The 16,397-nt window shown below is 50.6% G+C and overlaps 1 protein-coding gene across 2 annotated transcripts in view; it reads left to right on the top strand.

The window, feature by feature from the left end:
• PARD6G (par-6 family cell polarity regulator gamma) overlaps positions 1–14,616 on the top strand; it is a 91,307-nt gene extending 76,691 nt beyond the window's left edge. Inside the window, exons 3-4 of one of the 2 annotated variants that reach the window (XM_009192967.4) lie at positions 11,262–12,134; positions 13,875–13,986. In XM_009192967.4, coding sequence (XP_009191231.1) covers positions 11,262–12,097 — 836 coding nt within the window. In that variant the 3' untranslated portion in view covers positions 12,098–12,134; positions 13,875–13,986. Of the gene's footprint in view, positions 1–11,261 lie in introns of both variants that reach the window. The other variant, XM_003914525.3, reaches the window with a different exon arrangement.
• The last annotated feature ends 1,781 nt before the right edge of the window (positions 14,617–16,397 follow it).

Raw genomic sequence — 16,397 nt, 5'->3', positions numbered from 1 at the left:
GTGAAAGAAAGCCAGACACAGGCCACGTGTTGTAAGATTCCATTTATATGAAGTGTCCAGGGCAGGAAAATCCATAGAGACAGAAAGTAATGAATGGTTGTCAGGCTGAGGAGAGGAAGGCATTGGGAGGTACGGACTTTTTTTTAGGGTGATGGAAATGTTCTGTAATTACTGGTAATGGTTCCACTATGTTGTGAATATGCTAAAGCTACTGAGTTGTACACTTTAAAATGGTTAAAATGCTTAATTTTATGTTATGTAAATTTTCTCTGAAAATTTTTAAGCAAAATGCACAGGGAATGAGCATGGGCCAGTAATGTCAGCAACCAGGTCCTGTCGCTGCACTGCTGTGGCGCCGCCTGCTGGCTCCACGGGAATTGGGGGAGGGATGGGGCCTGGGTGCTCCTGTGTCTCTTGCTTTCTGTTCCAGAGACTTCCCAGGAGGGTGGAAACCCCCACCCAGAGTGACCTGTCAAAAGGCAGCGCGGCCTGACCAGGGACGCTGCAGGAGGAGGGCTTGGAGGGAGGGCAGTGGGCATGGCAGAGTCTGCCTTCCTGAGGTGACCCCAGCTTGTTGGACAAGACATAGCAAATGCTGACTCCAGTAACCTAGGAGTGAGTTACGGCTTCAGGGATTTTTCAGTTATTATTTTTACTTCCAGTTTTTCTCTAGTGAGTACAGATTACTTGGGGGGTGGTTTTTTTTTTTTTTTTTTGAGATGGAGTCTCGCTCTGTCGCCCAGGCTGGAGTGCAGTGGCGTGATCTCGGCTCACTGCAAGCTCCGCCTCCTGGATCCACACAATTCTCCTGCCTCAGCCTCCCGAGTAGCTGGAATTACAGGCATGAGCCACTGCGCACAGCTGTGTTTGCCCCTTTCCAAGCAGGTTGAGTTGGTGTCCCACCACCACACCCGGCTAATTTTTTGTATTTTTAGTAGAGATGGGGTTTCACCGTGTTAGCCAGGATGGTCTTAATCTTCTGACCTCATGATTCACCCGCCTCGGCCTCCCAAAGCGCTGGGACTACAGGCGTGAGCCACCGCGCCCGGCCTTCGGGTGGTATTTTTAATAGAGAGAAATAATAGAGAACCAGGACCAACATGAGATGTTCCAATGAAAATTTAAACTCAAGTCTGCTCATTCCTTTCCCGTCTCTCCTCCTGGGTCAGGGCCGGGAATGGCCTCCTCTCCTTGCCCGCAGCCTTTTGCTGGGGGAAGGGTGTTGGCAGAACATTCCAGAGGCAAGTGCAGAGATTGGACCTGGCTACACTTGAGACCACTGAGTCCAGAAACAGGACCCTGAAGTAAGATAAGAATTATGCACCATAGGGTTCCTTTTCCCCCATATTTGTGGAAATAAAACGTTGCTTAAAGTTCCAGAAAACACTTCTTAGATGGAAACTAGGACTTTGTGTGTGTGGTGTTTTCGTTGGTTGATGCTGTCCCTTATTGCAAGGGTGCAGGGCCCACCTGGGCAGCACTGTGTGTGTTGCTCAGGCCCTGGCCTCTGGCACATGCCCTGCAGGCTGCCTGTTGCAGTACATACGGGTCCTGGGGCAGGCACCGTCACCTCCCTCATCAGAACATGCTGGTCGCCTCCAACCATGGTGTGTCCTTGGTGACTGGGAGCCGACAGTCCTGGTGTTGGTGGAAAATAGATTTGCTCTGGCAGGTGGGGGCAGACGGTGTTCTTGAGCTGTTCGGTGCTGGGGATCATGGCCAGGTGAGCCCGGAAGAATCCCCTGAGAATGCGTGCTGCAGACCAGGCCTGTGGAGATGCCCCAAGGAGACAGGTCTTGGCGTTTGAAGACAGAGTTTTGTGGAAAAGATAAAACTGCCGACGAGTTCTGAGACTAGTACACAACATGCTTTGTTTTCACCTAATGTGGCACACTTTTAAAATGTTGACATTTATGTTGTCTTTAAAAATGAAATATTGTTCTGGCATGTGTTTTGACCCAGTGGTGTAGTTCTTCTGCGGTATTTTTTGTATGTGTCTACACGCTGTTTAATTATGGGGAGGGAATTTGGTCTTAACTACCCTTGGACAAGCTGGGACTGGACAAGGCCCGAATAGGCCGTGCTGCTCTGGCAGCTGAGGTCTCCGGCGTGGCGCGTCCTGATGGCGTCATTGAGAGACTGGGACGTGCTCTCCTCTCTGGCTTCCTCCTTCCTTCCTTCCTTTCTTTATTGATTTCTTACCATTTAAGCTGGCAGCTGCTTTGCCCGTGAGCAGGCAAGGCCATGGCGTTGGGCCTGGGCAATTCACCAGGTGACCATGGTCCTCGCAGTCGCTCGTCTCCGGAAATCAAGTGTGGCAGATGCATGAGCTCTAACTGCTCCTCTCCATGGTGACTTAAAACCAAGTCCTTGATCCTGAGAGGGAAAGAAAGAGGTTGTATCTCTCACTTTAGGTGACGAAAAGTTGAATCAGAAGCAGTGAAGCAAGTGGTTTGAGAACGAGGAACAGCGGGAGGAGACTCGGGAAGATCAGGAATTGGGGTGGGTGTGGCTGTGAAGTGGACCACACGCTCTGGCGCCCAAGGGCACCATCTCCCATCCAGGCCTGATGTATCGGATTCTAAAGAACTTGCAGAGGAACCGCTGGGGAGGGGTGTGTCCTGGTGGAGCGCCTTGAGGCAGAGGGTTCCCCGCCGTCCTTCTGCAGCCCTGTGCTGCCAAGGGAGGTGAAGCAGTGCTGCTGTGCCTAAATTTTGGCATCTGTCTGGTGCTTCCCTTGTTGAGCACTCGCAGGAATCAAGTGCAACGTTGAGCACGGGCCTGGTGCGTTCTCCAAATGCCCATGAGTTGTTACCTCTGCAGCTGCCACCATGAAGACGATTGGGCACCCCATGTGTCTGGCCAGGCTAGCAGGGAGGCGTGGGCAGAGGGCGTGTCTCGGGACCACGGTTACCTCCTCCCGGGCGCAAGCCCTCAGGCACACACAGCCACCTTCCTGAGCGACCGACCTGAGCGTGAAGGCGACGCCTTCCTGTTTCTCTCCCTTCCCCAGAGTGCAGTTGGACAGGCTCCGTCCAGGAGAAGGACCCTGGAAGCCTTTGGAAGAGGCATCTTCACCAGTTTCCACCCTTCCCTGCCGGAGAGTCAGGATAGTTTTAATTCAGGTCAAACCCTTATGTGACAGAAGGGGTTGTTTGTAAGAAAATATTTATTAGAAAATCTTTAGTTTGAAAACTTGGAACCATGAGAGCTTCATAAGACCAGATTCCAATTCCCCCTCTTGTTACAGATACTTCAAAATAGAAATGGAAGAAGAAAATATAATTTAATTTGACAGCTGGGTGTGGTGATTCACGTCTGTAATCCTAGCTACTCAGGAGGTTGAAGCATGAGAATTGCTTGAACCCGGGAGGTAGAGGCTGCAGTGAGCTGAGATGGTGCCACTGCATTCCAGCCTGGGTGACAGAGTCTCCAAAAAAAAATTTACACACACATACACACACACACAAATGTAATTTGAAAACAGGATATGGGGAGAGAGGGTGGTTAGACAGTTGCCTAAAAAATGTGACTCCTTGAATTGTTTACTTTGTGGAAAATACCAGATTTAACATATTGCTTGAAAAAGAAGCAGTGACAATTTTTTTCTTGTAAAAAGGTATTTTAGAAATCAAAGTTGGAATTTTAGAAATGGGGTATTCTTTAAAACAAATTTTATTTCTAAGAAAGTCTGGAATTTTTCACTAATGAAGTCCATACACAATGGTTCATATTGAAAGAGATGGAGAAACGGATTGTTGTCTGAAATTCAGTCACCTCGTCCCCATGCCAGGGTGAGTGGTCATCTGCAGTGTGAGCAGCCGCATGCGAGCAGTTCCTTCCTGCACCTCCCACTGCAGGCAGGCAGGCTGTGTGTTTTCTCACCCCAGCCACAGCTCACTGGAAGCAGGCAGGGTGGCTGGAACCAAACGCGCCCTGGGCCCTTGGATGCTGGGAAGGGGGTTCGGGTGCAGACCATGGCCGGCCCATCTCATCAAGAGTTCAGGAAGAACCAGAGTCGCATGCACTTGCTGGCCCTCCTCCAAGAAGGGTGTCGGCCTGTTTCCTCCACTGAGCCGCTTGCTTTTTTGCCCCCTGCCTATGAACATGTTCATCTTTCAGCTTACACAGCCATTTGACAGTGACAGACGTTACTTAGCTCATCAACCTCCTGTTACTCAGAATTAGTTTATGAACCCATGGCATCGACCTCACCTGAGTGCCCTCGAGCTGCACCCCAGGCCCAAGGGCTCAGAACCTGCCTTTGCACAGGGTGGACTGTGTGCCTGCTCCTGAGAGGTGCTGCACCATGAGGGGACCCATTCCCTGCTGCTCAAAAATCCCCTGCACGTTCATCATGGGCCGTGTTCCTGTGGTTGTCCTCATCTCCCTACGTGGCTCAGAGCATCAGAGACACTGGGGGAGGAAGTGAGGACAGGCCTGGGCACATCTCATGGCCCCAGCTCCACCCTCTGCAGTGCCTCCTTCCAGGACCCCAAGTCTGTCTGGAAACATGGTGAAGTGTTGCTGCTGCCTTGCCTGTCATGGGGGTTACACACAAGACCTTCCCCATCCAGGCCATTCCAGGCCCCTGAACCCCTGAGCCTGTGTCCCCAGGAGTACCTGCTCCAAGCTTGCTGCCCTGAGTGAGCTGCTGCATGAAGAGCCGTGCCCTGTCCTCAGCACTGCCCATGTGTTATCCTGCACACACATCCACATGCAACATGATGCTCTCAGGCAGGAACCACAACAGAGGACCCACAGCGGGGGTGTGGCCCATGAGGCCCCATGGGTGTCACTTGTAATTGTTAACCTTCAATGTTTTGATTGACCAGTGTCTTGCACTGAGAAGTAAGTGGTAGTTATTCCATATGGTGACACCCTGGGCCCTGCACCTTTCGATACGCTGAAACTCCCTTGGAGCACAGGGCCAAGGCCAGAGGGGTCAGCATGGGATGTTACCGTCTGGCCAGCACGACCAAGATCTAAGCGGGCTCCAGCCTGTTGGGTCCTCAAGTGTTTGCAGTTGTGGGGCCCCAAAAGAAAGAAGGGGCTGTAGTGTGGAGAAGGGCCCCTAAAGGGACTTCTGTGAGAATGGTGGGGCGAGGACCAGACCTTCCTGGTCTGCAGGGAGGGCCAGTGCACTCCCCTGAAGTTCCCTGGGAAGGTGGAAATGTGGAGTGAGTACCCTGTGGGCTGTCTCGTGCTCTGAGGATGTCAGGAGCCAAGACAGGATGAAAGAGGCACACACCTCCCCTGCTCGTCTGACGCTCTCTACGGAGGACATTTACCAGAAAACTGAAAATACTATTCTAAAAAGGCTGCCACAGAGCCGTTGTGTTTCGTATGGGGCTACTAGATCTGACCATTGAGGAGGCTGTAATCGATCACTTTCAATGAACTTGTTGACGCCTTTAGATTCTAAGGGAAGTGGAAACTTTCCACGGAGACAAGGTGTCCTGATGCCCCCCTGACCGAGGGTCACGCCAGCAGTGTCTGCCATGGCACACGTGCCCCAGACTGAGTTGCCTGCTTGGCAGAATCCACTGGGCCTTCCAGCACCCAGGTGGGGCTGCCAGGAGAGACGCTCACAGCCCTGCGTCTGGGCCTTTGTTCTGCTTGGGGTGCGGTGGAGAGGAGGAACACACTAATGACTGGGGTGGTGTGCTGTGTCGGTGCCGACCTGACCATGCCACTGACATGCCTGCCTTCCTCTCAGAAGGAAAAATACAAGGGAACAGTCACATTTGTTTACAGGTCCAGATGGTGACAAAGTGGTCGTTTTGTTAGGAAATCAGTGGAAATATTTTCTGTTTGTTTGAGATGGAGTTTTGCACTTGTTGCCCAAGCTGGAGTGCAATGGCACAATCTCAGCTCACTGCAACCCCCACCTTCCAGATTCAAGCAATTGTCTTGCCTCAGTCTCCCTACTAGCTGGGATTACAGGCGGATGCCATGACGCCCAGCTAATTTTTGTATTTTTAGTAGAGACGGGGTTTCACCATGTTGGTCAGGCTGGTTTCGAACTCCTGACCTCAGGTGATCGCCCACCTTGGCCTCCCAAAGTGCTGGGATTACAGGTGCGAGCCACCACACCCAGTGGAAATGATAAATTATAATGTTTTCTGGCAACTTCCTGGAGGTTAACAATTCAACGCCACATTTTTTAAAAACAAACCTTTACTAAGTTTTAGACACAAAGACATATCTGTTGCAGGAAGTCAGGGACCCCAAATGGAGGGACCAGCTGGAGCCATGGCAGAGGAACATAAATTGTGACGATTTCATGGACATTTATCAGTTCCCAAATAATACTTTCATAATTTCTTATGGCTGTCTTTAATCTCTTAATCCTGTTATTTTTGAAAACTGAGGATATACATCACCTCAGGACCACTGTGATAATTGTGTTAACTGTACAAATTGATTTTCTTAATTAATTGTGTTAACTGTACAAATTGTAAAAGTCTGTTTGAACAATATGAAATCAGTGCACCTTGAAAAAGAACAGAATAACAGCAATTTTTAGGGAACGGGAAGACAACCATAAGATCTGACTGCCTACGGGGTCAGGCAAAAACAGCCATATTTTTCTTCTTGCAGAGAGCCTGTAAATGGACGTGTAAGTAGGGAAGATATCGCTAAATTCTTTTCCTAGCAAGGAATATTAATATTAATACCCTGGGAAAGGAATGTGTTCCTGGGGGGAGGTGTATAAACGGCTGCTCTGGGAATGTCTGTCTTGTGCAGTTGAGATGAGGACTGAGCTACGCCCTGATCTCCTGCAGTACCCTCAGGCTTACTAGGGTGGGGAAAAACTCTGCCCTGGTAAATCTGTGGTCAGACCAGTTCTCTGCTCTCAAACCGTTTTCTGTTGTTTAAGATGTTTATCAAGATAGTATGTGCACTGCTGAACACAGACCCTTATCAATAGTTCTGCTTTTGCCCTTTGCCTTGTTTTTGTTGGACCCTTACCAGTAGTTCTGCTTTTTCCCTTTGTCCTGTTCCCTCAGAAGCATGTGATCTTTGTTAGACCCTTATTGGTAGTTCTGCTTTTTGCCTTTTGAAGCATGTGATCTTTGTACCTACTCCCTGTTTTACACCCCCTCCCCTTTTGAAACCCTTAAAAAAAACTTGCTGGTTGAGGCTCAGGTGGGCATCACAGGCCTACCGATATGTGATGTCATCCCCGGTGGCTCACCTGTAAAATTCCTCTCTTTGTACTCTTTCTCTTTATTTCTCAGCCGGCCGACACTTATGGCAAATAGAAAGAACTTATGTGGAAATATTGGGGGTGGGTTCCCCCGACACATATCTTCAAAAGGTTTAATTTGAGGTTGGCTAGGATTATATTTTACATTATTGTTAGGTGGGTAAACAAGGCTCCCCCCTGCTCAAGTCTTTGAAGGCCCAGGACCCAACAGTTTCATCCTCTTACTATGGGCATGACATTCAGATGTGACGTGAAGAGCAGTGTGGACCCGGTGGAGACACCCAACCATGAAAGTTAAAAGGTGGAGCCCTTTAGACACATGGAGAGCACATCACAGAGGCAACGCCCCTCAAGGTTTGGAGGGTTTGGAGTGCAGGGAAGGGATTTGCAGTAGTTGGGACTTGGCCGGGAGGAGGGGCTGTTAGGATGGCCCCTGAGTGTTTTGAGGGAGGAGAGTCCCCCTCAGGACTGTGGGGTCCATGGAGAAAAGACCAAAGGCGAGGTCCTCACTCCTGCTTAGTCTCTCTAGCACCAGAGCCAGGGGCTGTTGGGCACCCATTCTAGCCTTGAGGAGGTGAGGCTCCAGGCTCCGTGTGTGGGATGCGGCAGGTGGGGCAGTTATTGTCCACACGTGTTCCATCCTTTCAGGCTGCCTCTTTCTGATCTTCGTACAGACAGAGCAGACGTTTGTTGGGGCTTTTTGGTCTATGACTGTTGGTGCATCCAGGTTGCTGATGCCTTCAGCTCCAAGTCTGAGATGACGAGGCTAAAAGAAAACCCAAGGAGCTGCTGCCATGTTGCTTCTCGGGTCCTGAGGCCCCAGCTAGTGTGACTTCTCTCCTGCATCATCTTATGTTTTGTATTTAACATCCAGGGTTTTTGTTGAACTTAGCAGGAGGGATGGGAAGGACTACATGACTCCCGGGAAGTAGAGGTCCACACACTTGCTTTTATTGGTGCAGGGAACCCTGGTCTACCTGTGATTTATAAGCCCCTTACGAGAAGGGGGCTGGCCCGTTGTGCCCTTCTCTGTATCCCACAGTTCTGGGCTTGAGCCTTAATCCGGTCCACCGTGCACTGCGGCCAGAGCTCTTGCTGCCCTGTGGGGATGGCTGAGATGCTGTCGCCTGGCCCTTGTGACGCAGACAGGTTTGTGGTTTTGGTGGAAGGGAATGCACCATGCGGAACAGGGGTGGGGCTCCCGGGATGGGTGGCTGTGAACTGGGACTTGAAGACAAGTGGCTCCCGGAGGGAGATGAAATTGAATCTGAAACTCTGAGTCAGTGGTAGAGAGAAAGAGGATGCTTGGAACAGGAGGTGTCACCTCTCCCAGGCCAGGCCTCACTGTACTCTGCCCGTGTGTGGGACAGCCAGCCAGGCTGTTTCACACATGGACACGCACCATTTCTTACTCCCCTACCCTCAGCATCACAGTCAGGCCTCACCTGCTCTGCATAAAACCTCAGTCTCTTCTCCTGGGCCCTGCTGCTCACAGCCCTGAGCACAGGGCCTGTCCCCGGGGAGGAGCATGTGGATGGCCACATGCACGACAGTGTTCTTGCAGGCATGAGTTTGCCAGAAGGGCTGCCCTCTTGAAAGTGCATAGATTTGTCATCCAAGGAGACCCCTTGGGAAGAGCCCGTATCATGGAAAACAGGCAGAGCACTGTGCCTCGGATGCTGCCACACCTCCATCTGTGGCCCCGTGGATCCACATTCCCTCCCACTTAGAATGAGCACACCATGAGGCAGATGCCTTTGTTCAGGTTTAGCTTTTAGTCCAGGGAGAGCCCACTCTGTCCCAGGCCCTTGGTTAATGCAAACCTGTGGCAGCAGCCAGACCAGCCGAACTCTAAAGGCACAGTCTCTCCTCATCACGGGAAGAGTCTGTGCCCCTCACCCTCCGGCGTCTTCTCTTCAACTCTGTGTTGTTGATCCACACCCCCCGGGCAGCGTAACTGCCACCTCCCCAGATGCCGCTGCACCGTTCCCATCGTATCCTGTGCACATCCAGTCTCACGGTGCTCTCCGTGTGGCTGTATGGAAAATTCAGTCTGTATCTCTTGCTCCCACTTGCTTCATGGCTACTTCAGGGCAGGCACTTTATCCACTCATCTGTATCCCTGAAGTCACCCAGTAAGCATTTGCAGAGTCTGTGAGGTGCAGAGAGGCCGGGTGCTGGCCAGGAACTGAGATCCTGTTTCTATAAAACAAGCACAGACAACCATATCCATGTGTACGTGTGAGTGTGCAGGAAAGGTGGTCACAGCTGGAAAGGAGTATTACAAGTGTAATTTTAATTTATTTTTCTATTTTTGTGGGTACATATTAGGTATATATATTTATGGGTTACGTGAGATTTTGATACAGGCATACAATGCCTAACAATCACATCAGGGTAAACAGGGTTTACAGGTGTAGTTTTTAAAAGTCATCTTATTTCTAAAGCCCTTTCAGACCTTACTGTGTCAGTGGGTAATAAATGATGCTGATAAGGGATGATGGATGGCTTCCATCACTGAGCAGCTGTGTGGAGTGCTGGCCGGGATGCAGCTCCCAGGAAGACAGTTCTCATGCTGAGGCATCCCAGCTCCAGGGTGCACTAACCCTGCTGCCTGCAGCATGTTCCAGAGCCTATGTAGGGCCTTCTCGTTGTCTAGGCAGCCATGGGCTCTGCTGGGTTGAGAGATGTGATGCCTGAGCATTGGCCTCCCCTCCAGGCTGCCTGAATGTTGCCTCCATGGTGAAAGTAATTTGCCTTCGAGTCCTTTCCAGAACTGTCAACCAGCATTCCCCATCTCCAAAGCAGGTCATAATGGGCCCTGCCTGCTCACTGAAATGCAGAAGCCAGACTGACGCCTGGAGTCTGGAGGTCTCTGCTCTGAGGAGCGCCTGTTTATGGCATTGCTTCTGCCTGGGCTCCCAGTCCTCCTGGCTTTCACTGGCAAAGCAAAGATGTGAGCCTCCCCAGCCCAAAGAGCAGGCTGCTGTGGATGCCGCCAACTCCACAGGACCAAGCCTCGCAGAGCAAGCCCTTCCCTCTGCTCCCCAAGACACCTGTTTTACAGACCCTTGTGTGTCAAAAACAAAAGAGGCTTCCTATAAAAATTAAATAAAACAAGATTTTTTTTCTGACTCAAGGAAAATGCCTTATTCAGAGTTTCCAAATGCCACCAGTGTCTTCACTTAAAATTTTTACTTTACACTAAGCTCCTTACAACGTTTCTGCTTCATTAATTCAGTGGACTTTTATTTTGCAGTAGCCCGACTTTAGGGTAAAGTTTCCACACTGCCACAAATGTGTCATGCCACAGGCTGGCAGGTGTGGCCAGGCGGGTCCCACAGCGTCCCTGAGGAAGGGAGCCGTGCAGCCTTCAGGCTTCAACTACCTACGGATACCACTGACAGTGTGTGGGGCCCCACAGAAGGGAAGCAGCCATCTTCTGCTCCCACTCCTTCGTCCACTCATCTCCCCTCATCAGCTGCTAACCCAAAATGCAGGGAAATGCTCAAACGCCCGACTGAGCGACACCTTCAGGGGCCTTGAATGCTGACTAGCAGACACTGTGGTGGGGCTTGCACATAGAAAGGAAAGAAGCAGGAAAGGTCTCTCTTAGTTGTAATTAACCTTAGAAAAAAAGAAACGAGCCTCCATCTTACAGTTTAGGGAAGGAAATATGGGAGAATGGGCAAAGCTTAAGAAGTCCCCAGTCCAGCCTGCTGCCTCCCAGAAGGCTGAGGCACTCGCCAGTCCGCCAGGCCCCAAGCCCTCCTCTGCCATTGATTCTCTCTGCTGCAGGTGCCTGCCAGCACCTTTCAGTCTGTAAGTCCTTTGGTTTGGTGCCTGTGGAGCAGCCAGGAGAGCGCTAGAGAGTTAATTTTAGGGGACGGCCCTTGAGCTTGCCTGATTTCCGCCCAGCGTGCAGGTCTGGGGCGCTCCTGTGCCCCTGGGTGCTTCGGCGTCCCGCAGATGGAACAGCAGTGCCAGGTGACGGCCGAGGGCCCAGGCGGGGCTCCGTGTGTCCCTCTAACTGTCCCCTCTCCCGCAGAGGAGGCCGAGCGTGGCAGCCTCGGCGCGGGCTCGCTGTGCAGGCGGAGGCGGGCGCTGGGCGCGCTGCGTGACGAAGGACCCCGGCGGCGCGCGCACCTGGACATCGGCCTCCCGCGCGACTTCCGCCCCGTGTCGTCCATCATCGATGTGGACCTGGTCCCCGAGACGCACCGGCGAGTGCGGCTGCACCGGCACGGCTGCGAGAAGCCGCTGGGCTTCTACATCCGCGATGGCGCCAGCGTGCGCGTGACCCCGCACGGGCTGGAGAAGGTGCCCGGCATCTTCATCTCGCGCATGGTCCCCGGGGGCCTGGCGGAGAGCACCGGGCTGCTGGCTGTGAATGACGAGGTCCTGGAAGTGAACGGCATCGAGGTGGCCGGGAAGACGCTGGACCAGGTCACGGACATGATGATCGCCAACAGCCACAACCTCATCGTCACCGTCAAGCCCGCCAACCAGCGCAACAACGTGGTGCGCGGCGGCCGCGCGCTGGGCAGCTCGGGACCCCCCTCGGACGGCACCGCGGGCCTCGTGGGCCCCCCCGCCCCGCGCGTCCTGCAGAACTTCCACCCCGACGAGGCGGAGAGCGACGAGGACAACGACGTGGTCATCGAGGGCACGCTGGAGCCCGCACGCCCCACCCAGGCCCCGGGCGCCCCCGCAGGCAGCCTCTCCCGGGTCAATGGCGCGGGCCTGGCGCAGCGGCTGCAGCGGGACCTGGCCCTGGACGGCGGCCTCCAGCGGCTGCTCAGCTCCCTGCGGGCCGACCCACGTCACAGCCTGGCCCTGCCACCGGGCGGCGTGGAGGAGCACGGGCCCGCGGTCACGCTCTAGACTCGAGAGGCCCCCAGATCCTGGCTCCAGTTCCCGGGTAAGGACAGGGACAGGACCTGCAGACTGCATCCCCTCCTTTTTTGTTGTTTTTGTGACCACAAAAACAACTCAGCTCTTTGTTTCAACTTCTGGATATAGAAACACAAATATTGCCTATTTTTATAGAATTTCGCCACGGAACTGAAAATGAATGCCTGAAGACAACACTCTGTACCAGGCCTGAGTGCAGCTCTTAGCGCCTTTGCCAAGTGATAGAAAAGATCTGACCAAGTGTAAACAAATGCTTTAAAAAATTTTTACGAATACTTTGTTTTTAAAATGAAGCTTTAAAATTACTTTTTAAAAATAGTCAAATTCATGTTTTTAACTTGGCCCGTGCAAAATATGTCTCAGCATTCTTGCTGTGCTTTCTGCTGACTTGCAGGCGAGGCCGGCTGTGCTGATGTATGTGACAGGCTGGTTTTTAAGAACGAATGCAGCCGGGCGAGGTGGCTGACGCCTGTAATCCCAGCACTTTGGGAGGCCGAGGCGGGCGGATCACGAGGTCAGGAGATCGAGACCAGCATGGCCAACATGGTGAAACCCCGTCTCTACTAAAAATACAAAAATTAGTGGGGTGAGGTGGCGGGCGCCTGTAGTCCCAGCTACTCAGGAGGCTGAGGCAGGAGAATCGCTTGAACCCGGGAGGCGGAGCTTGCAGTGAACCGAGATTGAGCCACTGCACTCCAGCCTGGGCGACAGAGCAAGACTCCGTCTTGGGGGGAAAAAAAAACGAAGAAGAAATACACCCAAACCTGTCACAGGTACAACCATGGAGATGAATTCCAGATTTTCACACTGCTCATGATCATAATTCGGCTGGGACAGGAGAGCTCCCACCAGCACATTTCTGGCATCCGCAGCTGTGGAATTGTTCCGGGGCTGTTTTTTGTTTTGAGACAAAAGTCTTGCTCTGTCATCCAGGCTGGAGTGATCGCAGCTCACTGCAACCTCTGCCTCCTGGGTTCAAGCGATTCTGCCCCAGCCTCCCAAGGAGCTGGGACTACAGGCACGTGCCACCATACCCGGCTAATTTTTGTATTTTTAGTAGAGATCGGGTTTCACCACGTTGGTTAGGCTGGTCTTGAACTCCTGACCTCAGGTGATCCGTCCCTCAGCCTCCCAAAATGCTAGGATTATAGGTGTGAGCCACTGCACCGGACCAGGGACTAGTTTTGTGACCCGCAGAGATGGCCCATTCAGCCTCGAGGGGGAATCCAGGGTGGGAAGCTGCAGCTCTGTTGGACTGGGCTCAGCAGTCCCATTTGGGATCTAAGCCCTTTTCCCGTGGGTTGACAGACTCTGAGGGCAATTTCTGAAATGTTTTCAGCAGAAATGAAGGATAAGCATCGCACACGTCCAGCAAGGGCTTTGAGAAAGCAGTCATTTGCATGTGAGTTCTCATCTTTGCTTTTTGAAACAGACGTTTCTTTTTGTAAGTCACAATACATGCTAATCTTCATTTCTAGAATGGTCCCTGGCAGTTCTCATTTTCAACTATAAGAAGTCATGTGGAACTTAGTGGTTTTTAACAAATACTAAATTCATCCTCATTTTATGTTGCGCTTCCAGCAACATTTATATATTTAGTAATTTTTAAAATTCCTATTTGATAGAATTAAATTTTATATAATGTGTTTTGCTTGAATACAATGTTGGGAATAAAATGTTACATTTATACTTTGAGAACTTTGACCAAATCTTTCATACAGATACAGGTAAAAAAATATTTTTCTAGGTTGTCGCAGCCGCGCACCTCCTGCTGCTTCTCCTTGTGGTCCAGCACCACCTGCTGGTCAGTGGCGGGACTGTCCTGACTTCGTGAACATGGGACTGCTAAGAGGGAAAACAGCATCTCAGCATTTTCATTTTTTCTGAATATTAAGTGAAAAGTAAGTTCTATTTGTAAGAAATAGCTTTTGCTGAGGAGTCGTGAATTCCTGCACCTGTGTTTGCTGTTATTTGTATGCAATGGATTGCTGGTCCTTTGTTCCTAAGCACAGAGAAGACCAAAGATGCTTCCCCGTGACCTCTCCTGTGAGGCTCCGCATCTCCCCAGACTTGCTGTCTGATGAAGGCCATGTCGTTTGGTGCCCCAGCAGTCAGAAGCGGTTTCTGTGGAACTAAAACTAATACTGTTACTCTCACAAAGGAAATGTTCTTTTACTAAGTTATTGCTGATTCTTGAATGTCTGTTATATAACTGGGTCTGCTATCAAGAAGGAAGGTTATATTTCTTACCACTTTAAGTTGTTAAGCAAATGTGTTTTTTTAAGAAATGATACTTTCACTGAGATGTGTGCTATTCATAATTTTAGGAATTACTGCTTGGGACAGCTGCTTGAGTGTATTTTTCTACACAGGTCTGTACTTCTGCCACTTTTTCCTTTTAAAAAAAACAAAACTATGTCATATTATGTATTAAAGTTTTCTTGGTTTTATATATCAGATAATAAAAACTTTTTTGACTTTTGAGTAAACAAAACGTATGAATATTTTTGCTGTGTACTAAGTGGAAGAGAATACCAGAGATCAAGTAATCCCTCAAAAAGAGAATGACAGATTTATCACGTGCCTATCATGGGCCATCTTTTTTCACTGAATCTGCACACATTCTGAGGAAAGTAGATGGGAAAATGGACCTAAGCTCAGATAGACGGATGACAGTCCAGAACCCTCTTTCAAAGTCTTTTTGAAAAAGCTTTTCTGAATAATTTACACAGCATGCAGCCCTTCCCAAGTATGCCCTGGTTGGCACAGTTTTCATTCACACTATCGTTCTGGCAGCCACCAAGATTCAAATTACAATTACAAATTCAATTACTCAGCAAATTACAGATGTGATCACACTGAGCACCAGCACCCCACTAGGAGCTTCACAAGTACTCGCCGCCTGCTGAGTCCACACAGCAACTCGGGACTGTGGGCAGCTGGACAGTGGACCCCCCTAGTCTGATGAGGCAGGGTCAAGTGCCAACACTGGGTACACTCTCCAAAACTAATGTCTGGTTTCAGAAACACATGGCACAGGATGACATCCGAGGCTTAAGTGTGAGCAGAGGCCACATGTACACCTGGCTGCCAGCCAGGTGTGGCCTCAGGCTTGGGTTTCCCTGACCTGATAATCCAGATCATAAACCCCAGAGCATGCAGTGATATTGTGAATTTATTCACAATTCTGTGAGGGTATTTAATATTTGATGGTTTCACATAAAACGATTGCGAATGGGAGTTTTGTGGCAAGGTGCAAAGGTATCTAGAAAATGCCATGATTGTTATGAAATCCATTTTAGCGAAAATGTAAATTTTCCAACAGAAGGGCATGTAAGTTACCTGCACCTCTGTGGAACGTTTTTAAAGGATGCAAGTATGAACCAAGTGTGATAGGGTCAACTTTTGATCCTTGCATTTTAAGAGTTGGCACCAGTATGAAGTTTTTTATGGCAGCACTAAAACTCACATGGCCTGAATAGTTTATTAAAATGCTGGAAGGCTGTACTAATGACCACCCAAATGCACTAAGATACTTACTGTGTACCATCCCTACTGAAAGGATGAACCTACTTAGCTGATGTCCAGCTTGCCCTTTTCTGGAAAGGTAAGCTGCTCAGCGTGAGCTCAAGGACCTCCTGTTTCAAACAGACTGGAGGGTGAACCCTAGACCCCTCGAACAGCTTGTTTAAAGAGTACCTGCTGGCCAGGCACAGTGGCGCATGCCTGTATTCCCAGCACTTTGGGAGGCCAAGGCGGGCAGATTGCCTGAAGTCAGGAGTTCGAGACCAGCCAGGCCAAGATGGCGAAACGCCAGCTCTACTAAAAATACAAAAAACTAGCTGGGTGCGGTGGTGTGCACCTGCACTCCCAGCTACTCTGAAGACTGGGACTGGAGAATCACTTGAACCTGGGAGGCTGAGGTTGCAGTTAGCCAAGATCACACCACTGCACTCCAGCCTGGGCAGCAGAGCGAGCTCCGTCTCAAAAAACAAAACAAAACAAATAAAGTACCTGGATTACCCCACAGGCTCTGACTTAAGGAACTTGGGTGGGGTTTGAGAATTTTCTTTTTTTTTTTGAGACGGAGTCTCGCTCTGTGGCCCAGGCTGGAGTGCAGTGGCGCAATCTTGGCTCACTGCAACCTCCACCTCCCAGGTTCACGCCATTCTCCTGCCTCAGCCTCCCAAGTAGCTGGGACTACAGGCGCCTGCCACCACGCCTGGCTAACTTTTTTGTATTTTAGTAGAGACTGTGTTCCACCATGTTA

The sequence above is a fragment of the Papio anubis genome, chromosome 19 (genome assembly GCF_008728515.1).
Source record: "Papio anubis isolate 15944 chromosome 19, Panubis1.0, whole genome shotgun sequence".
Taxonomy (NCBI): Eukaryota; Metazoa; Chordata; class Mammalia; order Primates; family Cercopithecidae; genus Papio; species Papio anubis.
This window is presented reverse-complemented; position numbering and strand designations above follow the sequence as displayed.